At 33.6% G+C, this 25,100-nt stretch overlaps 1 protein-coding gene across 4 annotated transcripts in view; it reads right to left on the bottom strand.

The window, feature by feature from the left end:
* Positions 1-25,100, bottom strand: part of Vps13b (vacuolar protein sorting 13 homolog B) — a 515,578-nt gene that overhangs the window by 445,304 nt on the left and 45,174 nt on the right. For all 4 annotated transcript variants that reach the window (XM_069991130.1, XM_069991132.1, XM_069991133.1 and 1 more), the window contains exons 9-16: positions 18,619-18,714; positions 18,072-18,194; positions 17,459-17,596; positions 15,968-16,055; positions 10,735-10,926; positions 3,977-4,146; positions 3,679-3,873; positions 2,649-2,773 (exon numbers count right to left, since the gene is read on the bottom strand). In XM_069991130.1, the coding sequence (XP_069847231.1) occupies positions 2,649-2,773; positions 3,679-3,873; positions 3,977-4,146; positions 10,735-10,926; positions 15,968-16,055; positions 17,459-17,596; positions 18,072-18,194; positions 18,619-18,714 (1,127 nt within the window). The remainder of the gene's footprint in view (positions 1-2,648; positions 2,774-3,678; positions 3,874-3,976; positions 4,147-10,734; positions 10,927-15,967; positions 16,056-17,458; positions 17,597-18,071; positions 18,195-18,618; positions 18,715-25,100) is intronic.

The raw sequence follows: 25,100 nt of genomic DNA, 5'->3' as shown, positions 1-25,100 counted from the left end.
TCATCCCCCTTCCCTTTTATTTCTCAATTCTGTGATATGTCCAATGAATTCTTGCCTGCATTCTCCCCACTTCGCCCTTCATGCTTTTACTCTTCTCTCCCTGCCCCTCCCTCACCTCTTGCAAGTGTTTGTTTTCTGGTACTTATTTTGTTGGGCTTTGGCTTAGTCTTTTTAAAGAATTGCACTATTTGTCCTCTCAAGAGAGTCTATCACATTTCAGTTAATTCATTTGCAACCTTTTGCTTATCACCTAGTATGTTTACTTGTGGATTTATAGACATATTCTAGCCTACCACAAATGAGGGAAACCATGCACCATGTTTTTCTGGGTCTGGCCTACTTGTTACAAGGTTTTCCAAGTCTTTCCATTCCATACAAATGATACAATATAATTCTTTCTGATGGATGAACAGAACATTGTATACATATACCATATTTTCTTAATCAGTTCATCCACTGAGGAATATCTGGGCTGATTTCATATCTTGGCTATGGTTAATAATATCCTTAAAACACATCTTATTTATTTTAGTGTTCAATTATTTATGTAAAGAATATAATTCATTTTAGAAATTTTGGCCTTAAAAATTGAGTTTTATATAGTAGACTACAGTATTTTACAGAGTAGAAATTATTTCTGTCTTATAAAAGAAAAACCAGAATATATCTAATATTTTTCAGAAATACTTATAAAGATTGAGAATAACAGAAGGTACTATAACAAATCTCATGGTATTTCTTAAGGGAAAGGAATGTAACCTTATAAAAGAAATACAGGATGGGAAGGGGAAACAAAGGAGGAGGCAACAATGCTTGATAAGAAATGTACTCATTACCTTGCTCATGTTATTGTAACCCCTCTGTACAGTATTTTCACAATAAAAAATAAAATAAAATAATTTTTAAAAATTAAATTAAATTTAAAAAAAGAAATACAAAACAAAGAAACAGGTTGACCCATTGTAACAATGAGATGTACAAGATACTATGTAGAAAACGAACTTTACAACTTGAGGGGGGAGGAAGGAGGTTGGGGAAGGGATGGTAGGGAAAAAACAAGGGGGAGGTAACAATGCTCCATAAGAAATGTACTCACTACCTTATTCATTTAACTGTAACCCCTCTGTACACTATTTTTACAATAAAAAACATTAAAAAAAAAAAAAAAGAAAGAAAGAAAGAAAGAAATACAGGCTGGGAGCCGGTGGCTGACACCTGTATTTCTAGCTACTCTGGAAACTGAAATCTGAGGATTGCAGCTTGAAGCCAACTTGGACAGGAAAAGTCTGTGAGACTCTTATCTCCAATTAACCACCAGAAAACTCAAAGTGGTGCTATGGGAAGAAAAAAGTTCAGGAACAGCACCCAGGCCGTGAGTTCAAGCCCCACAACCAACAAAAAATAAAGAAAAGAAATACAGAATATAAAATTTAGTTCAAATACAACATTTTATGTAAAGGCAAATAAAAGTTAAATCCCTCTTTTTATAGTAAGTGGCCTGCAAGGACTACAAATGAATAATTATAAAACAAAATCTGCCAACAGTAACTTTGAAATGGCTTACTTTTACAGAATTCCTTTTTTAAAAAAACTTCATTACAACTACTACTTTCAGTTAATTTTCTAGATCAACTGGTAAGTTTCCTAGAAATGTGGGAATTTGCCTTACAAATTTCATTTTATAAGTTATATATTATTAAAAGAACTGAAGTATTTAGATAAATTAACATTTACTTTTCTAGAAATCATGCTATTAATTAAAAAATAATAGAAAGCATATTCTACAAAAATAAGGTTACTAATTTAAATGACAAAACAAAGGCACATGCTAAATAATTGAAATAGTCTATATTTTAAAATGAATAAAGATTTTACTAGAAAATACTTTCATATTTAAACATTATTTCATCTACTTAAACAATGTACTTAAACCATTACATTTAATGAAAAATATACAAGCAGTAAGCATTGCCTTGTTTATAAATGTCTTTGAATTTAAGAAAACATCTCTAAATAAAACAAGAGATAATAAGCATTAAAATTCTACTTTAAAAAAAAGAAAAAGCTACTAAACTTGTCAAATATATTGTATCTAGCTGTATTATGATGAGAATACTAACTATAAAATAATAATAGGGGCTGGGAAGGTGGCTCAGTGATAAGAGTGCTTGCCTCACATGTATGAGAGTTCAATTCCTCAGCACCACATAAGCAGAAAAAGCTCGAAGTGGCACTGTGGCTCAAGTGGCAGAGTGCTAAGCTTGAGCTGAAGAACTGAGGGACAGTGCCCAGGCCCAAAGTTCAGGCCTCACAACTGACAAAAAAAATTTAATAGAAAAACATGTTGGCCTTCATAGTAACTGTAACTATTTATTAAATCATTATGGCTTTTAGAAAAAGGGCACTGTATTGATAGCTTCTGCTACTATCTGAAGCAGCAACATTTTATTATACCTCCACATTGGATTAACAGTTACTTCTCCATGCATAGTTATTACTATCACTAAAGATGCTGTGAGCTAACACATTTCACACATTATAAAGTTTTTTGCTAATTTTGTAGACATCTAATATATGGGCATAAAACAGATACATCTGGATTTTTCCTTTCTAAAATTATAAAAGGAAAATTGACATATAATACTAACCAGCAAGTGGGGAGTTTCAGGTGTTTACCATAAAGAGCAGTGCTGAAGGAGGGAATGATTTGGACGGGTAAGCAGTAAGAACCATTATAATCCAAAGATGTCAGTCCTGCCTGGAAACCAAATATCTGAAACAAAAGGAAAAGATTCAAATGTTCACAAATGTTTAACAAGCACAAAGATAAAAAACATCAGTTTCCGTTTGCTATAAAACACCTTCACAATAAATATGTTCCAATGTCTTTTTCCACGTCCCTATCAATACCTTTTATTCAATTAGATATTAGCTATATCAAAATCAAAAAAAGTTCGATCAAATCCTAAAAGTATGAAAACATACTATACCACATAAGTATCAAATATAAAATTAAATATTCAAGACAAGGACTCAAGCTTTTTTTTTTTTTTGCCGGTGGACCTGAACTCTGGGCCTGGGCGCTGTCCCTCAGCTCTTCAGCTCAAGGCGAGCTCTCTACCGCTTGAGCCACAGTACCACATCCCGCTTTTTCTGGTTATGTGGTGCTGAGGAATCGAACCCAGGGCCTCATGCATGCAAGGCAAGCACTCTACCACTGAGCCACCTTCCCAGCCCTCAAGCTTTATTTTTAAAACATTCAATACTCTATATACCAATGAAAGGTTTGTTACATATACTACCTTTCCTATATCAATGTTCCTTCAAAGAACTCATTAGTCTTTTAAAGTGCTCATATTAAAAGGGCTTTCACACTGCTTATAAATATCATTATCAATAATAAGTAAAATTTTCAAAAATTATAATTATCATTAACTTACAAGTATCAGTCATTTGGAATTATCCAAATATACTTTTAAATTAATATATTTGTTTTATTTAAATTATATTGGAGTCATAAAGAAAGCTTAATTTATTAGAATAAATTAGAAAGCTAAATTTATTAGAATTCTACTAATTATGTGAAATTACAACCTCCAACAACAAGGAAAAGTACTCGAAACTTTCAAAGCATTAATGAAAAAGGTATTAATGAAGAAAGAAATTCACTTTCCATACCTTAAGGTAGCAGTGTGCATAGCAGTAATGAAGCAGATTATCAGAAGCTTGAGGCAGGCTGCTGACCATGTGCACTAACTGTTCTGCATACATCGGGACAGAATGTTCCATATTAACTTTATCCACCAGTATCTGAATGGATGGCAAAGGCCGAAATGACTGGAAGTTTGTAGTATTCATGAAGTTACTTGAGTTCTGGAAAATAAAAGTGACCATTTTATATTTTAAGATTGCTATACATGTCCATTTATACAAACTTCAGACTTGTATATGTTGCAGTGATATATTACACATATACCTTTTCTCCCATAATGACAGGAAGCAAATGATCTAGCAAGTTAAACTCAGCCATAAAAATCGTGCAGGTACATTTAAGGAAAGTAACACTTGTATGTCGAGTAGGAATATATTCCTCCAGAGAAGCTACTTCTTCAGGATTCAGAATAGTTTGATTTTCATCTTTAATTTCTAAAATGAAAGTAACAAAAATATTTTAAAATAATTTTCTTAAATTGAAAAATGAGTTAATCATTTCCCCAAATTTTAAAGTCAAATTCCATTTCACTTTTGAGTAATGAAGCAGTTGCAAAATAAGCTACTTTAAAATGAAGTATATATTAATCTAAATATTGACGTTTTAGCCATATAAAAATTAAATAATTTATTTTTAAATATTTTGAAAAGGCCTTTCTTTTTTGAAGAATAATAACTTCCACCAAATAATAGCTTAGTCATGAAATATCATTTAGATCACGTTAAGGTGAGACACAGAGTAAGAGAAAAAATATTTGCCATCTATTTAAAGATGAAAAGATACACAAGCAGAGATCTCCACAAAGGACTTATATCCATAGCATATTTTAAAATATAAAAATGTATAGAAATCATTCAGAAATAGACAATGCAATAGAAAAACAGACACAAAAAAACACTTGATGAGCAAAAGAAAATATACCTAAATGACTAAAGGTTGTACCAAATGCTAGTCAACATTATTAGGCATGAGATATGTGTAAATAGTCAAATGTGATAAAGAACTACAGAAAGACTAGAAATATTAAAATGAAAAAGACAAAGAATACTAAGTTTCAAAATGCATGTAGAACAAAAGTCAGTAACATTTTCAGAGAAGAAACATAAAACATAGTTTTGTCTTTATAGGCTATATGTATGATACACTCCATCACAATTACTCGATGGTAACATTAAAACACAAAGACATATAAGCAAATACACACAGCAATTTTCAATGGTATAAGCCTGAAACCCTGGATTTAATCCATAGCACTGCAAATAAGCAAGTAAAATTTATTTAAGAAAAATCAAAAATAAATTTTGTGTAATTTTTTAATGAGGTACAACATAAATTTTTCTTATTTGTAATCATTTGTCTACAAGAAATACATCTCACTAACAAATGTTTGATTTAGGGTGAAAAGATGTAGACTTAGGGTAAAGGGATGGAAATTAAACAAGACATTATTGAATAACAAGTGAAAAAAATCAAATTGAAGAAAATTTTTCAAAAGAAAATCAAAAAGTTCCTGAAATCTAAAAATGGGACAAAATATACCAGAAAAGGAGGTGCTAATAGGAAATTTTATAGGTATGAGTGACTATATCAAAAAATCAGAGAGATCTCAAATAGCCTAATGATGTAGTTCAAACTTCTAGAAAAGCAGCAACGTAAGATAGGATTATACCCTGTGATATGGTTCAAACCCAAAATTAGCAAACAGAAAGAAAAATAAAGATTAGGACAGAAATTTATGAAAACTAAAAAATCCACACAAACAATCAAAGAAACAAAAAGTTGGCTCTTTGAAATTACTGAGACTAACAATGGCTCTAATAAAATTATGGATAAAAATATCTCTAATTAATAAACTTAGAGCTAAAAAAAAGAGAATGTCACAAAAATACCAATGACATATAAAAAGATCATGAGGGAATACTTTGAAAATCTGTACTAAAATAAACTGAAAAATGTAGAGGAAATAGATAAACATGTAGATACAGTTGACCTACCAAAATTGAATCAATCATTTAAAACATCTATAATATACAGGAAAGCCTGGGACCAGAAGGATTTACTGCTGAATGCTATCAAATCTATAAGAAAGAACATCAATAATTTTCAAAGTTTTCCATAAACAATACTGAGGCACACACACATACACACACACACACACACACACACACACACACACACACACACAAACAATAATAGACTAACATATTTGATGAACATCGATGCAAAAATTCTCAGTAAAATTTTGGCAAACCACCTAAAATACATTTTTAAGAATCATACACTATTATCAAGTTTGTTTTATGCCAGAGAGCAAGGCTACTTCAACATGTTTAAATGAACAAAAGTAATATATCAAAAAAAAAAATCAGATGATAGTCTTTTTTTTTTCTTTTGCCAGTACTGGGGCTTGAACTAAAGACCTGAGCACTGTCCCTGAGCTACTTGTGCTCAAAGGCTAATGTTCTACCACATGAGCCACAGCACCACTTCTGGCTCCTTCTGTTCAGTGGCACTGAGGAATTCAACCCAGGCTTCATGCATGCTAGGCAAGCACTCTACCACTATGCTACATTCCCAGGCCCAATAATCTCAACTGATACAGGAAAGGCCTCTGACAAAATACAACATCCTTTCATGACAAAAGCTCTAAAGACAGTAGAAACAAAAGAAGTGTACCTGGAATTAATATAGCTATCACCAACATCCTATAAAATAGGGTAAAAGTGAAATAATTTCCCCAAAAGTCAGGAATAGGACAGGGGTGTCAATTCTCCCCATTCTTATTTAATTTGGCACTTGAAATTCTAACCATAGCAACAGGGCAGGAAAAAGAAGAAAAAATTCAAGTAGGAAAGGAAGAAGTCAAATTATTTCTATTTGCAGATATGATTGTTTACTTAACAGAAACTAACAACACAACAAAAAAGATAGCAGGTTATAAAACCAACACTCAAAGTCCAGTAGCTTTTCTATATACTAACAATGAACACACTGAGAAAAAAAAAAATCAGGAACTTCAAAAACAATAGAAGACCTAGGTATTAACTCAAACAAGAAATGTGAAAGACCTCTATAATAAAAACAAGACAGTTTGAAAAAAAAATTTTTTTAAATCAGAAAGAAAGAACTCCCTCATTCATGGATAGGCAGAATTAATACTGTGACAAGGTCATACTACCAAAGCAATGTACAGGATCAATGCAATACCCAGAAAGTCCAAATGTCATTCTTCACAGAATAAAAAAAAAAAAAATCAATTAAAAAATTTATATGGGAATATAACAGAAGTAATCCTAAATAGCAAACGTAATGGCAGAAGTAATCCTAAATTAAAAAGAACAATGCTGAAGATATGTAACTGAGATATCTATAACTGAAGATATATATAACTGAGCTTCAAAATGTACTACGAAGGGCTGGGAAGGTGGCTCAGTGGTAGAGTGCTTGTCTTGCATGCCTGAGGCCCTGGGTTCGATTCCTCAGCACCACATAAGCAAGAAGAAAAAAGCCGGAAGTGGCACTGTGGCTCAAGTGTAGAACGCTAGCCTTGAGCTGAAGAGCTGAGGGACAGCGCCCAGGCCCAGAGTTCAGGCCCCACGACCGGACCCCCAAAAAAAAAAAATGTACTACAAAGCCAAAACATACAAAAAATAGAACTAAAGACCAATGCAACAAATCCGAAGACCCAGGTCAGGGCAGAAACAACCTCACAGGCCCGGCCATCTAATTTTGAAAAAAGGATCCAAAGCATATACTGGAAAAAGATGGTCCCTTCAACAAATGATATTGGCAAAACAGACATCTATTTTAATTAAAAAAAAAACTTCTAAATTAGAATTCTAGAACAATTCCAATTTTTCCCCTGACTATAAAGATTACTTTACGAAGTCTCTTTGGATTTGGGTTTGGTTTTCACAAGGTCTTTATAATGTAATCAAAGTCTCTCAATAATTCAAAATTCTCCTGTCTCCCAGGTGACAGAATGACAAGTGACACTATATCTAGCTGTATCATCATTTTTATATACCCAAATCACTATGCAACATAAGGATTTCCTGCATATTAAACTAAGGTCACCTAGCAGTGTCTTTATGTAAATCTATTTTTAGATAACCAAATGGCTTAAATAAAGATTTATTGCATAGTCCCAACACAGGAAAAGTTGCTGGCTACCTTGGTGCACTAAATGGCTCCTTTCATTTACCACTAAAATGCTCCGAATATCTGTGAGATGTATGGGCTTTTCTAGAGATTACCTTGAAGCTAGGTATGAGGACATTTCATAATAGGTTGACAGAGCTAAGTTATTAAAAGGAAACTACATGTCTATGATTTTTTCTTAGTCTACTTTATTGTATTCAAAATTGAGATAAATGGCTGGAGGTAAGGAATAGGGAAGGAGCTAAAGGAAGATTGGATAAGTTTCAAACCATAGTTAGATAGAATGAATGAGTTTTGGTATTCCATGGCTATAGTTCACAATAATAATAATAATCTGCTGCATATATAATGAAGATGTAGAAAAAAGGAGCTTGAAGGTTTTAAATAAAAAGAAAGAAGTAGAAAATGCCAATTACCCTGATTTGGTCAGTATATTCTATATGCATGTTTTGATATACCACAATCAGACATACATAGATTTGGGGGGGGGGGTTGTTTTTTTTATTTTATTTTGTTTTTTTGGTCAGTTGTAGGGCTTGAACTCTGGGCCTGGGCACTCTCCCTGAGCTCTTCAGCTCAAAGCTAGTGTTCTACCACTCAAGCCACAGCGCCACTTCTGGCTTTTTCTGTGTATGTGGTACTGAGAAATCAAAGGTGGGGCTTCATGCATGCTAAGCAAGCATCTACCACTAGGCCACATTCCCAGCCCACATACATAGATTTTTGACAAAGCTACATAACAAGTTCAATGGAGGAAGGATAGGTATTTCAACAATGATATTTGCTGAATCAAGAGAATTGAAAAAACAAACAAATTTCTACATAAACTTCAATCATCATAAAGAGAAATCAACTAAAAGCAAAAATCACAGATTATCACAGAAAATGAAAATAATACAAATTTTAGAAAAAAATCCAATTTAAAATGGGCAAAAGATTGAATAAATATTTCACTGGAGAAATAAAAATAAAAATATTAAAACAGCAAATAAGAAAAAAAGAGGTATTCTATATTAGTCAGTAAGGAAATACTATTTTAAACTACAAAAAGACAAGATTGCCAGTTAAAATTACAGATCTAATAGAGTGACTAAAAAAAAAAAAAAAAAACCTGGAGCACACATTCCTTGCTAATGGAAATATAAGTTCACAGGCATTACTAAAAAGAATTTTGGAATTTCTTTTTAAAAAATTAAATATCCAACCACTATATAACCTAGCAATTGCACACTTGAGCTTTAATTCCCAAGAAATGAAAATTTATGTTCACATAAAAAGTTTTATTATAATAGCCAAAGGCAAGATTCCTTCTAAATGTCCTTCATTGTGTGATTAACTTTACAAACTGTAGTACATACACACAATAAAACACTTCTCAACAATAAAAACAAAATGCTGGTGTAAACAACTTGGATAAACTTCCAGAGAATTACACATAGCAAAATAAGCCAATACTAAAATCTTATATTATAAATTATTCCACTTAATTAACATTTTTGAAATGGCCAAACTTTAGAAATGCAAGACTAATAATTTCTAAGTGTTAGGGGTAAAGGAAAAGAGAAGTACAAAGTAAGGAGATAAAAGTTTTACAGGAACAAAACCTTTACAGTGTTAGCGATACATTGATTTTTCAATGTGGTCAACAAAAATAGTGGTTAGTTCTTTGCACACAATTTGAGTCTAAAGGAACCTGATCTGACATCATGCTACCACAAGTCCTGAGATTTTAAGTTCTTTTTATCTTACTGCTCTGCTGCTATCCTTAACATACAGCTTTCAGTTCCAATTTCTGCCATTATTTCTGCTTTCTAGACAAAAGGAAGAGGAGAGAGGGATATGATCTTTTTGTTAGTCATGACTAAAATTCCAAAATTCAGTTCTCATCCCAGTAGCCAGAAGATAATCATATGAGTACATCTGAGATAGTCTTTATATTTGTTATAAAAATTTATATTTCAAGTCAGTCACTAATGGCTCACACATGTAATCCTCACTACTTAGGAAGCTGAGATCTGAGAAACATGGTTCAAAGCCAACCCAGGCAGGAAAGTCTAAGAGACTCTTATCTCAATTAACCACCAAAAAGCTAGAAGTTCAGCTGTGGCTCAAATGGTAGAATACAAACCTTGAGCACCAAATCTCAGGGACCGTGCCCAGACCTGAATTCCAGTCCTAGAATCAGGACTTTAAAAAAAATGTATTTCATATGAGAATAATGGATACTAAGGAGACAACTAGCCATCTGCTATAATTATATACCTTAATAGAGACAGAGAAAACAAAGTTACAAGATGTGAATTTCCTAAGGTTAACAGATGAAGGCAAATTCCAAGCCATAGTCTGACTCCATCAGCTGAGTTCTTAACTAATACCTATATTCTCTAATTATGCTATTCTCTTCTACACTAACCAAGAGTTGCCTAATTACATTAAAGAAATGTACTTTTTGAAACAATGAACACTTAACTTTTATACCATGTAAAAAAATAGTTTTATAGTAATTCTTTTTCATCAGTAGTACTTATTTTCTTGAATATTATATTTGTAAGTTTGGACCCATCACTTTATGAGGCTCTTTAAAAATCTATCAATGTAAAAATCATCAGAATTCACAAGTATACACTGAACAGAATACCAAAAACTATAACAAATGCTGGTAAATACAGTTCTTATGCAAAACATTTCCAGGCCATGACATCTCTTAGAACTTTCACACATTATATCAATTGACAAATGAGTACATTTAAATCTTTGCTAACAGGCAAAATACACTAAAGAGGGAAGATAAGGAAAACAAGACAAACTAGGTTGTATAATTATTCAAATCATCTGGTAATTAAGGAAGCTAAAAAACAAACCTGGTTTAAGCTTGCTATATGGTTCATATTCATGTTCCATAGCACAAACAATCATTTTCAAAATTCTATGTACTGCACTACTATCCAAGCGAAAATCAAGCGGACCTATAACAAGGCTTTTGGTAGATTTCTCTTGCACTGATCCCAAATCTTCACTTTTCCCTGAAGAAAACTCTGGTTGATTTGCAGAACCTACAAAAAGTCAAATTCTTTATCAGTATTTTAAGTATCACATATATTAAATAGAGAGATAGACGGATTCTTTTGTTATTCTTGTTTCACTTTTAGGGCTTTTTTGGATATTCTAATAACTTGAACAAAAATACTATTCATACAAATGAGTACAGTTAATCTTTAATGTCAATTGAATGGAAAAATGTATTTATATTTTCTAAACCAGATGACCCAAAAGCTAAAAAAGTTTTGTCTGTCAGAACAGAAAAAAAATCTATAAATACACACACTTAAATATCAAGTAAAACATATAAAATTAATGATACATTTTTCTGATATGTATAATACTGATTCCCAGTAACCATAAAGTATAATCATAAGGAATTATGAAAATTTAATAAGCTAATACGTTTTTTAAAATACTAAAGGGAGATTTATTGGAATATATTATAGCTATGTGTGAAATTTTAACAACAAAGTCCCTTGCTGTGTAAGTAAGGCTTAAAAAACAAACTACAACTCAGAGATTGGGGGAAAAAAAAAAAAAGCACCATGAGCTGGGTGCCAGTGACTCATGCCTGTAATCCTATCTACACAAGAGGCTGAGATCTTAAGATCAAGGTTCAAAGCCAGCCTGGTCAGAAAAGTCCCCACGAGACTCTTAACTCCAAGTACCACTCAAAAACCAGAAGTATGAGGGAAGGGGTAACAAATTCTACAAGAAATGTACTCACTATCTTACCCCTCTGAACTTCACCTCAACAATAAATTTTAAAACACACACACACACATAAAACCAGAAGTGGCACTGTGGCCCAAGTGGTAGAAGTCTAGCCTTGAGCACAACAAGGATCAAGGACAGCACCCAGACCCCTGAGTTCAAGCCCCATGACCAACAACAACAACAACAACAACAACAATAATAATAATAATAATAATAATAATAAGGCACCATGAACAATATATCCTAATAATAATTGTAAAAAAGTAAATTTAAGTTATTTGACCCAGAAGAAAACTCTTAGAAAAAAACTTTATATTTAAAGCTAATAAATATTAGCCATCACTAATATCACTACTATATAATGTAAATAAGATCCACAAGATAAACATTTGAACACAGCTACCTAAAAGCCAAAATCAAGTAAATAAAATGATTGCTTAGTTCTTAAAAGAACATGTTATGGTCACAGGTTAAATTAAGACAAAATACTATTTTCTCAAAAAACAAATCTTGCACAATTAAGAAAGCAGACACATAAGTGGTAAAACAAAAGCAAGAAAGTGATTGTTACAAATGTCAGTTTCTTCTAGTGACGGAGGAAATTGGTAGCACAGAAAGATTTTAGAAATTTACTAGTAGCAATGGCTAATTCACGTCTTCTGTGTAAAGACACTATAATTATTTTAAATTCTATAGATAAATACACACAATTTTTTGGTATATATGTTATATTCCAACATTTTGCTTAAAAAGAAATTACTAAAGTTATCTATGCTACAGTAGACTGCTCAAAAAATGCACAACAAAATTTATCTATCAAAAACTAAAAAACAAAAATTAAACTACTAGCTTCTCAATAACAAATATAAAAACGATCTAGGAAGCATACATCGTTTTTTATCTTTTAAAAACTACAGGAAAGCTGGGTGCCAGTGACTCACACCTGTAATCCTAGCTACTCAGGAGGCTGAGATCTGAGGATCACAGTTCAAAGCCAGCCCAGGCAGCAAAGTTCATGGTACCAGGGCTCTAACTCAGGGTCCTTCACTATTGCTTGACTTTCTTCTCACAGCTGATGCTCTACCAACCTGAACCATACCACTAATCTGGCATTTTTCTGGTCAAGAGGAAATAGAACCTTTTCCAGGGTTAACTTTAAACCATGATTTTTCAGATATTAATCACCTGAGAAGCTAGGATTATAGGCAGATGCCACCAATACTTAGCTTGACTCTATCTTTCTTAATAGTTATCAATACGCACCAAGTAATTAAAAGACCAGAATTTGGTAAAGTACTGAAATTCTAATTCTGAATAAAGTATTGGAAGTTTTTGAGCATCTTATGTAATACAGTTTCGATTATTGACAGAAGAGTGGAAGCAAGAAAGCTACTAAAATCTAGAGTTTATGGTATATTGCATGGGGATTAACAGTCAAGCTAATGAGAACAGGATTGTTTGAGATAGTTTTCTTTTTCAAAAAATGTAATTGTAAAGGTGATATACAGAGGGGTTATAGTTACATAAGTCAGGTAATGAGCACATTTTTTTTGAACAGTGGTACCCCCTCCCAGTTTTTGTCCCCTAACCCCCCAAGTTGTATAGTTCATTTCCAACACAGTGCCTAAGTATCACTGCTAAATTGGTTTGGCTTTTATCCCACCATTTCTGTGCATTCCTTTCCCCTCCCCAGATAAGATAAACTTAAATACAAGACAGAGTAGAGAAATCAAAAACAGCGACAAAAGGGAATACACCAAAGACAAAAAGAAAAAAAAAAGAACCACAAGCAATACAATTTTTTAAAAAAACCTCTTCTTTCCATTTCTTGGAGTTTATTTCAATAAGTATCATTTTATATGATCATTTGCACAATAGTTATTGAGTCCTTGTGATCCTCTCCTTCTCACTTTGTGAATGTCTAAAGTACTGTTTAATTAATCACACCCAAGTGTAACTATTTGTCTCTTACTATCCATTGGTACTATCCACTTGTAGACTTAAAGGTACATTCTAACTATTACAAATGAGGTAAAGCATATGTTTCTTTGGGTGTGGCTTACTTTGCTTAATACAACTTTTTCCAAGTCTTTCCATTTCCTTATGAATGGGGCAATGTCAGCCTTTCTGATGAAAGCATAGAATTTCATTGAGTACATACTTTTGAAAACAAAATTTGATAAAATATAATAATGTATGAATCCTAGGAACAGAATAGATAGTAAACATGGAGATAATAATTCTGAACCTAGTAAGTTCTTAGATATCTGTGACAAACCAATGTAAATATGTCGAGTACACATTACATATTTAATCCTGAGCCTCTAAAGAGTCTAAAGTAGAAATACAAATACAGGATTCAAAAACACATGAAGGCACAAGGCACTTAAATTCATGAAGAAAACATGATGTTGAATTAAGTAGTTTGTACAACTACTTAGAGATAATTCTTAGCCAGGCACCAGTGGTTCATACCTGTAATTCTAGATACTCTGGAGGCTGAGATCTGAGGATCACAGTTCAAAGCCAGCCCAGGCAGAAAAGTAAATGAGACTGTTTATCTCCAATAAGCTACTGAGAAAAAGCCAGAATTAGAGCTGTGGTTCAAGTGGTAAAGCACTAACCTTTAGCACAAAAGAGGCTCAGGGACAGTGTCCAGGCCCTGAGTTCAAACCCCATGATGGACCAAAAAATAAAAAAGGTAATTTTTAAAAATTTAATTAGTGCTTAAAAATAAATAAATCCAAGGAAATAAATGAGATCACATTGAAGGTGGCTCAGTGATAGAGTGCTTGCCTCGCATGCATGAAGCCCGGGGTTCGATTCAACCACACCACATACACAGAAAAGGCCGAAGTGGCACTGTGGCTCAAGTGGTAGAGCACTAGCCTTGAGCTGAAGAGCTGATGGACAGTGAGCAGGCCCGGAATTCAAACCCCATGACTGACCAAAAAAAAAAAAAATGAGCTTACCATAAAAGAGAATTTAGGGAAAGAGATGAATCTTACTGTCCAATGAAACCAAATACTAAAGGGAAAATACCAAAGGGAAAAGCAGAAAAGTAGTGCTCTTTTCTCCTCTCTGCCTTAAAAATGAAAAACAAAACAAAACAATCTTTCAAGATAATCCTCTGTGAAATATTTGGCACTTCAAATAAAAGCTATATTTCTTAACTGGATCTTTCCTACTCCCTATTTATACTACTGTTCTTAATATGTGGACATGTTTACATCCCTAGTTTAGCACTATCTGTTGGCTTCTTGAGAAACATACTGTCCTTTTTTGCATTCATATCACCAAGCATATCAATTACCACAAACTCACTGGGTCTTAGTGGTACTTACCTGTCACATAGAATTGTATATATGTGTGTATTGTTGTGTGTGTATTGTTGTGTGTGTGTGTATGTGTGTGTGTGTGTGTTTTACTGAGCATACAACCCAAGGCCTTGCATATTCTAAGCAAGTACTTGATCAGTGAGCTACATCTCTGGTCCTTGATTCTTTTGGGAAACAGCATCTCACTAGCCTAGGCTAATCTCAAATTTGAAATCCTCTTGCCTCCAAATTCCAAATGCTGAGATTTCAGGTATATACAATCATGCCAACCAGAAATCTTTAGTTTAATATGAAAAATAACAAAAAACATAACTTATCATTTTCAATATAAAAAAGATTGAAATAATTTCACCATATCTGAATGTATACATTAAATATTAATAAAAAATTTAAAAACAGTATTTGTTTCCTAACAAAATAAATTTTATGAACTGACATGTTGAATTAAAACTCCTTTAAACAACTATGTATCATTTTTTTAAAAAAAGAAATAAAATCTATAATCTCTGAAATTTACTCCTATTTTTCTGATTAAAACAAAAAACTCTTTCTTAATAGGACTATGTAGGCTTCAAAATGTTGGAAGTGGCACTGTGCATCAAAGTGGTAGAGTACTATCCTTAAGCAAAAGAGGTCAGGGACAATGCCTACACCCTGAGTTCAAGCCCCACAACCAACTAAAAAATATATATAAGTATACTTAATGCAGAAAAGAAAATGTCTCTTTTTAACAATGCAAAATAAAAACTGACCTATAAAAACGTTAATGTTAAATACATATGAATATTAATTCACAAACCTATTTTCAGTCAACTATAAAAGGAAAGGATTTAAAATGCTAAAAAGCCAGGAAAATTCTAATACAACATTAAAATTAAACCATTCCAAAAGTACAAAGGTGAATCTAACAGAGTACAAGCCATTCAGGAGCCAACTGACTTTAAGGAGTTATGGTTTTTCAAGGAAAGACAAACATAAGCCAAAAAGAAACTAATACCTTTGACACTAGTGTTTTCCATTGTATAGAGGTAATCCATATAAAAAGCTCCAAATCTTTGCATTCCAGCAATCTCAGTGTAAGTCTCCTGCCAACAAAGCAATGCAAGCACAATGTTTTAATATAAGAAACTGTTAAAACCTGTCAGGGCAGACACATATCCTTATATACATTGTATCAACTCAAAACAATGGCCAAAACAAAACTAGATACAGGTTATCCTATATTCTTTCTCAAGAAAGGTAATGGTATTTCTACCATTGTATGGAGCATACAAAAGGACACCCATAATTTTACAACATTTTGACTACTTTATCAATGTCTAGTAAATGATTATCTTTAATAAGAGTAGATAGTACACTCTTGACCTTTAACATCACCACAAAATACCTAATAATGTATACTTTAAATAGTGTTAGTTCTTAAAACTAGTTCTTTAACAAACTTATATGAAACAGTCCAAACACTGAACATTCACTAGTCTCAATGTTTGTTACTTAACAGTAATACTGAATTGTTTACTTTGAACTATGAACTGATTTGGGGGGGGGGGGGGGGGGAGACTAGTCCTGGGGCTTGAACTCAGGACCTGGGCACTGTCCCTGAGCTTCTTTTGCTCAAGGCGCACTATATCACTAGAGCCACAACACCACTTCTGGCTTTTCTGTGCCTGGTAGGCAAAGCACTCTACCACTGAGCCACCTTCCCAGCACATATAAACTATGCAAGTAAATCTCAATGAAAAGGTTAACATGTAAAATATACATTCTATTAAATCTTCAAGTAACATTTTCATTTTTTATTTATTCTATAAATTTATTAAAATTCCATAAATAGTATAATCTGAAGTAAAATTTTCAGACTATACTAAAAGGCATACATGGTATCAAGTCAAATTCTTTCCTTCTCATCAATCCCACACTCTGGGGTTTACATTAACTAATAAAGATAACTCTACATGTTCCTTTCTTGACTATTTGAACAGCAGAACATGAGTAAACAAACTATGTTTATATAAGACATATAACTAAACATTTTCTATGCATTTCTTAATCATTTCTATATGTAGATGAAACAGTCAAAAAATTTCAATAAGCAATTAGCATTTTTCTTTTTTTCTTTTCTTTTTTCTTTTTTTTTTTTTTTTTTGTTGGTCATGGGGCTTGAACTCTGGGCTTAAATGCTGTCCCTACACACTTCAGCTCAAGGTGAGCACTCTACCACTTGAGCCACGGGGCCACTTCTGGTTTTCTAGTGGTTTATTGGAGATAAGAGTCTCACGAACTTTTCTGCCCAGCCTGGCTTTGAACCGCAATCCTCAGATCTCAGCCTCCTGAGTAGCTAGGATTACAGGCGTGAGCCATGGGTGCCCAGCTGCAATTAGCATTTATGAAGACACTACTCCAGGACAAAGAAAGCAAAGACAAGTATTTCCACAATATGTCAACTCAATTGCTGCCTAGAATATGGCTCAAATATATATCATCTGACCTTATGATGAGTCGCATCCAAGATAAATTCTGCACGGGTACCATTATTTTCTGGGCTTCGATAATCAAATAATGAATTTGTAAGGTATGTCAAACCTTTTGTACTCAGATTTTCACCACAAATGAAGAAACATGCTTCCTGAAAACCAATATAAAATTTTGAACAGGAGTAAAATTCATTATTCTACTTTAGAAAATAAAGCCTTGGTTTTGTAACACCCATTCACCCAACACACATTATTATAACTTGAGATCTTATCAACAGATAAGGAATGCTGTCTCCATTTCAAGTGTATATTTCATTTCACCAAACCAAAAATAAACTCCTAGTAGTTGCCATAAACAAAAAAAAATTATGAACTAGAAAGTATTTGGAACTACTGTATAGGTACTAATTGCTGAGTTCTAGTTTCTTATAGAACACACACAAAAAAAAAAACCTCCTATCTCAAAACAAAGACAGGAAGTCTTTTTTATATGGTTGAGCAAATTCATTATTTCTGCATTCTAGTAAAAAAAAAAAAAAAGAAGAAAGGAAAGGGTTCTTTAAATTATCTTTAAATAGTTGTACAAAGAAGCTCCCATACAACAGGAAAGAAAAGTTTCTCACTTACAGTTTCACTTCTGTTCATATTTTCTTCAAAATCTTTAACCCCCATAATTCCTTTCAGACACATGGCTCTGCAACCTACAAACCCAATCTGGCAGTCAAAGAAAGGCTCTCCCATCATAAGAGCCTATAAGGAGAAGAGGAAGGTTAGAACTAGAATATGAATTTTAAAAAAATGTTACAGGCTTTCCTTGAAGAATTTATAAATTAGTCAAACATCTTTAGGGCTATGGCCTTTCCAAACATACTGTCCTTTGATCATAAACTCTATTAAAGAAACTGTTCTTGCCTGTGGATCTTCAGCCTTTGTATCTGTAATTATTGGCACTTCATGATTATAAATACACACCTAGTATTCACACACATACAAGTTAAATGAAATCAATTCTTGTTATATATTATAATAAAGTATTTGTTAAAGGAAACTTATCTTAACCAATAGTAGTTACTAAAACAGAAACATGAAACTATAAGAATATTTTAAATAAACTATTATGACAATGCATATTAACTTTATGAACATTCAAAACATTAAGATGTTGAAAGCTTACCTCAACTGTAGTTCCTTCTTGTTCCCAACACAATACTTCTTTAGATTTTACTTTTTGGGGACTGTAATAGCTACTTTCAGTTTGCATTTCAGTGAGCTAAGAAATATAGGAATATAAAGTAAATCAACACTACTCTTAAATGGCAATAAACTATCATTTTATGATGAATTGATGAAAACAGCCAATTTTAAGATTCAGGAAATTTAATTATTAAGCAGGAAAACAGGTGTAACAAAACAGGTGTAACAGATTTTCCATGGAATAGAGGTTGAATATGCTGGCCTAACTTATTTAAACCCCATTTAAGTCAGTACTGCTTTAAAAAGTGAAAGCTATATGCAGTAAGAGTGCCAATCATTAAATAAGTCAAAAATTTACATATCTTATAACCTTCATTTCACTTTCATAATATACTCAATATGTCTAAATTCAATCATTTCCAAGAATAAATTTTTAAAAGAAAGCTTTGAATAAATTCAATCAAATTTTCTAGGTTCCTCGAAGGGATGTAGGACCCATAGATGTTCACTGTCAAAAGAGATCTCATCCTATATCTTATTCAGTCATAAAGTACTTACTGAGTTCAGGCTATATAGGAAATACCTACTCAGGTATTTTTTGCTACCAGGAATTTTATAACATATATTTAGAAGTCTCAAACTTCAGATAATTTGAATTACTTTAAATGTGCTTCTCCAAATGCAATATGGCATCCCACTTTAGTATTAAAAAAAAAAATTATGGGGCTGGGAAGGTGTCTCAGTGGTAGAGCCTTGCATGCATGAAGCCCTGGGTTCGATTCCTCAGCACCACATAAGCAAAAAAGAAAAAAGCCGGAAGTGGTGCTGTGGCTCAAGTGGTAGAGTGCTAGCCTTGAGCTGAAAGCTGAGGGACAGCGCCCAGGCCCAGAGTTCAGGCCCCACTACTGGACCCAAAAAAAAAAAAAAATTATGAAAATCAGTCAAGTATTTAACAATAATGCACCAGTCTTGACTTGTAGTGTGGCAAATGCGTGAGTAGTGTAATGTACCATAACAACAGGAGAAACTGAGTAAGTTGTCCAAAGCCAGTCTGGACAGAAAAATCCATGTCCAATTAACCAGCAAAATGTCAGACTAGATATGTGGTTCAAGTAGTAAACAGCCAGCTATGAGCAAGAAAGTTGAGCAACAGGTTAGCTTCTAAATAATTCACATAGATCAGAGATTTCCTACACTGGTCTAGTTTTCCAACATATAATAGAATGACTGACTTCCAAATATATAGAGAGACAATTTTTAACTGACTGGTGATAATGATGATTTTACTAAATAATTAACAGCTCTACTCTTTGAACTGTGGCTCTCAGGCTTACGATTTAAAGGAATCTTAAGTAATTTTATGAATTAAGTAATCTAGTGACACATGAAAAAAAAGAGCTAAAAGGCTGACAAGAAATGTACTCAATACTTTACTTATGTAACTGAAACCTCTGTACATCACCTTGACAATAAGAGCTAAGCAAGAGGGCTGGGAAGGTGGCTCAGTGGTAGAGCGCTTGCCTTGCATGCCTGAGGCCCTGGGTTCGATTCCTTGGCACCATATAAGCAAAAAGAAAAAAGCCGGAGATGGCGCTATGGCTCAAGTGGTAGAGCATCAGCCTTGAGCTGAAGAGCTGAGGGACAGCACCCAGCCCCAGAGTTCAGGCTCCACAACCGGACCCCTCCCCCCCCAAAAAAGAACTAAGCAAGAGCTGAGGCCCTGAGTGTGTGTTACACACACACACACACACACACACACACACACTCCCTCTCTCTCTCTCAAAGATTAACTTTAGCTAAGTAAAAGTTGCTAAACCAAAATTAAAATTTTAAATGTTTTATATTTACATTGAGAACCAACTAATCATTCTCATTTTCTATATGTTATACTTCTCATATAATATAATCCCTTATTTCTTGGAGGTTTCTAGTACTGGAATAGTCAAAGTTGCTATTTTAAAGTGAAATTCTTAAACATAAAACATTGAAATAAGGTTCATTTTTTTTTAACTCAGCTGCCTACAATTACTGCAGAAAAAAAGCAATTAATTGATTAAAAGGACTGAAAGTTACAGGAACAATTTTAAACATTATTGGAAAAATGTTACATTTAATTTGGCATGATTCTTGTTGGACTGATATCAACTCTTCAAAATGCTAATGTAGAAACATGACCTTATTTTCTAACCAAAATATGAACCACAAATTAATTCCATACATTCTTCAAATCCAAGCCAAACAATGAATTCTAATGTTTTCCTCCTAAACATCAACATATTTCCCTTAGACAAATCTTTGAAAAACATAAATGCTTTAAAACTTTAAAAAGATATACTAACCAATAACAAATAGTACCCAAAACTCTATAAATGTTTTATATACATATACTTATCTTAGGATACTCAGATTAATACAATTCTTCCCATCAACAGATTAGGAGAAATGTACTTGAATAATTTCAAATTTAAAGTCAGCTAGTAAAATTCATCAGAAAAGATAGAACCTAATTAGCAATCATGGACTTTAATCAAAAACTTATGTTTGAAAAATCACAGCCTAGACTACTGAGACCAAAAGGTCTATGGGTAGCAGTAAAGCTCATAAGAAGTGACTTAACAGGTCAGCTGGCAGAATGCCAGAATGTATATGGTGAGAAAAAGATAAAAGTAATGTCAAAGTCTCAGTAATTAAGTGGATAATGTTGCAAAATTGAATAAATTGTAGAAACTTAAGGGGAAAGGAAGACTGCAGAGAAAAATCCAACATTTGTTTTATGTATGTTCAATATTAGTTATGCAAATAATGGCACAAAACAGGCAGTTGAATTCTAAAGCTTATGGTAAAGAGTGGAAACACACACTTGATATTCCATGAGTATATTTACATGATGATCAGATTACATCTATTTCAGGACAAGCAGATAAGATGATAGGAACAAAAACCAAACCTCAAATGCCAGCATTTAAAGGTCAAGCAGACTAAGAGCAAGAGCAAATGGTAAGAAAAATCACTTACTAAGTAAAAATCCTAACAAAATTTTTTAAGAAAGTGTTCATTTAGTCTTTATCTGATTAATATTATGTAGTACAAAATAGTATTCAATTGTTTATAGGAGCATTTTTCAAAACTTTCCACACTGAAAATTATAGGATAGGACCCACCAATCCTTCCTTGATGCAGTTATAATCAATCCCTAAGCCACTCTATTCATTCTATAAGTATTTTAGTCCTAGACTCTCTCCCACATTACCACTGATATAATTCTTGATGGTTTCAATATCCACAGAAATTGTCATTCCTAAAGTTTGGTCACTATTTATTCACTTCCTCTCCTCCAATGATCAAATCCACTTACTTCTTTTCATCGTTCATCTTTATTCAAGTGGTAGAATGAATAAATGACCAGAAAAAAAAAAACAAAACTCCAATGACTGGTATGTCTTATAAGCTCAGGATCACTTTTATCTACTAGACCATAGTATCCCTAATAAACATATGTACTACAGTCAAAAATCATGTACTTCGCATTTTCCCTAAGATAACAATATTCCTTCTCTTCTTTCCTCAAGCCTTTATCTTTCTCTCCCAACTTTATCCTGAGTTAAGAAAACTCATCAAAGATGAAAACAATTAAAAGATAATTTCTAAAAGCCTCTCTACCATCCCATCTACCTAACCACTTATATTCATGAATAATCATGGTTCCCATTTCTGTAACTCTTTTTATGATAAAAAATTATTAAAAGAATCTTTTCTGTTAACTCCTATAGTGTCATTTGCATTTTATAAATGCCTTATTTTGCATGGAAAAATATATAAAATTTGATAGTTTAACTACGTATCAGTGTACAATTCATAGGCATTATATACACTATGTTGTATAACACTTTACATTGTATTACATTGTCTCACCAGTTAGGCACTGACTCCCCACTCCCAATTCTCTTATTCTACATTCTGTCACTGTGAATTTTTCTTTTTTTGGGGGGGGGAGGGGGGGTCTGGTCGTGGGCCTGAACTCTGGGCCTGGGCACTGTCCCTCAGCTCTTCAGCTCAAGGCTAGTGCTCTACCACTTGAGCAACAGTGCTACTTCCGGCTTTTTTTTTCTGCTTATGTGGTGCTGAGGAATGGAACCCAGGGCCTCAAGCATGCAAGGCAAGCGCTCTACCACTGAGCCACCTTCCCAGCCCCTGAATTTTTCTCTTCTACATACTTTATAGAAGTATAATTATCCAATACTAGTCCTTTCACGTCAGGCTCATTTCACTTAGCAAAATATTCAAGCATTTATCAGAACTTCCTTTATGGCTCAATAATATTCTACCATATGTATAGCATTTAAATTGTTTATACTTTTGGCCATTTCAATTTGTGCTATTATGAAAATGAGTGCACATCTGTCTGTATCCCTTTTCCATTTCCTACATATTCACAAGACATCCTCCTTAACAAGCCATTTCTTAAAGATTTTCTTCCCTATAAGGCCTTTCCTGACCATCCAATTTTAAATTGCATAATCTTCCTGTTACTGATACACTCACTATTCTGCCCTTCATTTTTATTTTTATATTTTACTGTAAAAGTATGTACAGAGGAGTTACAGTTACATGAGTAAGGTCATGAGTACATATCCTATGGGGCATTGCTACCTCTTCCTTTGTTTTTCCCCTACCATCCCTTCCCAATCCACCTCTCCAACTCCTCCCCCTCACCAAGTTGTAAAGTTTGTTTTCAACATAATGTCTTGTGCATTTCATTGTTATAATGGGTCAACCTGTATCCTCATTTCGGCATTTTGTTATTTCCCTTCCCCTCCCAAATTTGAAATATATATATATATACAAGATGCAGGGCACTGACATCAAATACAGTGAAAACGGGGGCTATTCTGTGGAGGAAGAACATCCAAGAGAAAAAAAAATATATCACATAGTACATTTTAAATATGTTAAAAACAATAGCAAGAAAAATAACCACTTGTGTCCCTATCTTGGTGTTCATTTCACTTAACATCATCTTATATGGTCATATGTACATAGCTTTTTTTTCTTCAAATTTTTATTGTGATTAAGTGATTATATATTTTCCCAAATTTCACAGTATTGTGGGATAGTGATGCTTAGTTAAAGTCACAAACACATTCTAAATTTCATGGGGCAAATTGTCTATCAAGGTCTATAACATTTATGAGTTCTATGAGCTTTGACAATACAGCTATTTCTTCCGCATTGGGTGGTATGTACATTTCTTTTGCTTTGCATGGCATCAGCTGTTCCCTCTTCCCCACTCTTTCTCTCCCTCCCATCACTGCCATTGAGTTGCTTAGTTCATTTTGATCAATGTCCAGTGCAGCTGATGGGCTCCACTGTTGAATGTTTTTCCCTAATTCCCTCTAGTTCTGTGTCCTCCTCCTGGTTTCTCTCCGGTGTGCACATATATACCATATATGTGATCAGCAGCGTGGGGTTATTTAGTAGTGATTCAACCAGATGAGTGGAAGTCCTTTGTTTCTTACGCCTTGTTAATTTTGTCGTATCACCTTACTTTTCGGATTTAACATCCACTTATCAGGGAAACCATGTGCTGTTTGTCTCTTTGCTCTTGGCTTACCTCGCTCAACATGATTTCCCTGCAAATGCCATTATTTTGTCCTTTCTAATGGCTGCTTAATATTCCATTGTGTATAGATACCACAATTTTTTAATTCATTCATCTGTGGTGGGACATCTGGGTTGTTTCCATATCCTGGCTATTCTGAACAGTGCTGCAATAAACATGGAGGTGCATGTGTCCTTGTATCCTGGTTCCTGTTGTTCAGGATAGATGCCTAGAAGTGGTATGACTGGGTCATAAGGGAGGTCAATATTTAGCTTTCTAAAAACCCTCCAGACTGCTTTCCAAAGTGGTTGTATAACTGTACATTCCCCCACCAGCAGTGTAATGGGATTCCACTTTCTCCGCATCCCCTCCAGCATTTGTTGTTGGCTGACTTTAGGATGTGCACCATTCTGACTGGGTAAGGTAGTATCTCAGGATTCTTTACTTGCATTTCCTTTACAACCAGGGATGGTAAACATTTCCTCATGTGTTTCTTTGTCATTGTTATCTCTTCTTCTAAGAAGTCTCTCTTTAGGTCCTTTGCCCATTTAGTAATTGGTTTGTTAGGTTTGGGGGGGATTCGTTTCTTGAGTTCCCTGTATATACTGGATATTAACCCCTTGTCTGATATATTGCTGGTAAATACTTTTTCCCAGTTAGTTGGTTGTCTTTCTAGCTTGGTTGTTATAACTTTAGCTGTGCAGAAACTTTTTATCTTTAGGTAGTCCCATTTTTTAAGTCTCTCTCCAATTTGTTGTGACCCTGGAACTCTGTTCAGGAAGCTCCTGCCTGTGCCTATAAGTTCAAGTGTCTCTCCTACTCTATCCTGCAGTAGTTTCAGAGATTCAGGTTTGATGTTAAGG

Source organism: Dipodomys merriami, unplaced genomic scaffold, assembly GCF_024711535.1.
Source record: "Dipodomys merriami isolate MVZ:Mamm:240054 unplaced genomic scaffold, mDipMer1.0.p SCAF_4, whole genome shotgun sequence".
NCBI lineage: Eukaryota > Metazoa > Chordata > Mammalia > Rodentia > Heteromyidae > Dipodomys > Dipodomys merriami.
This window is presented reverse-complemented; position numbering and strand designations above follow the sequence as displayed.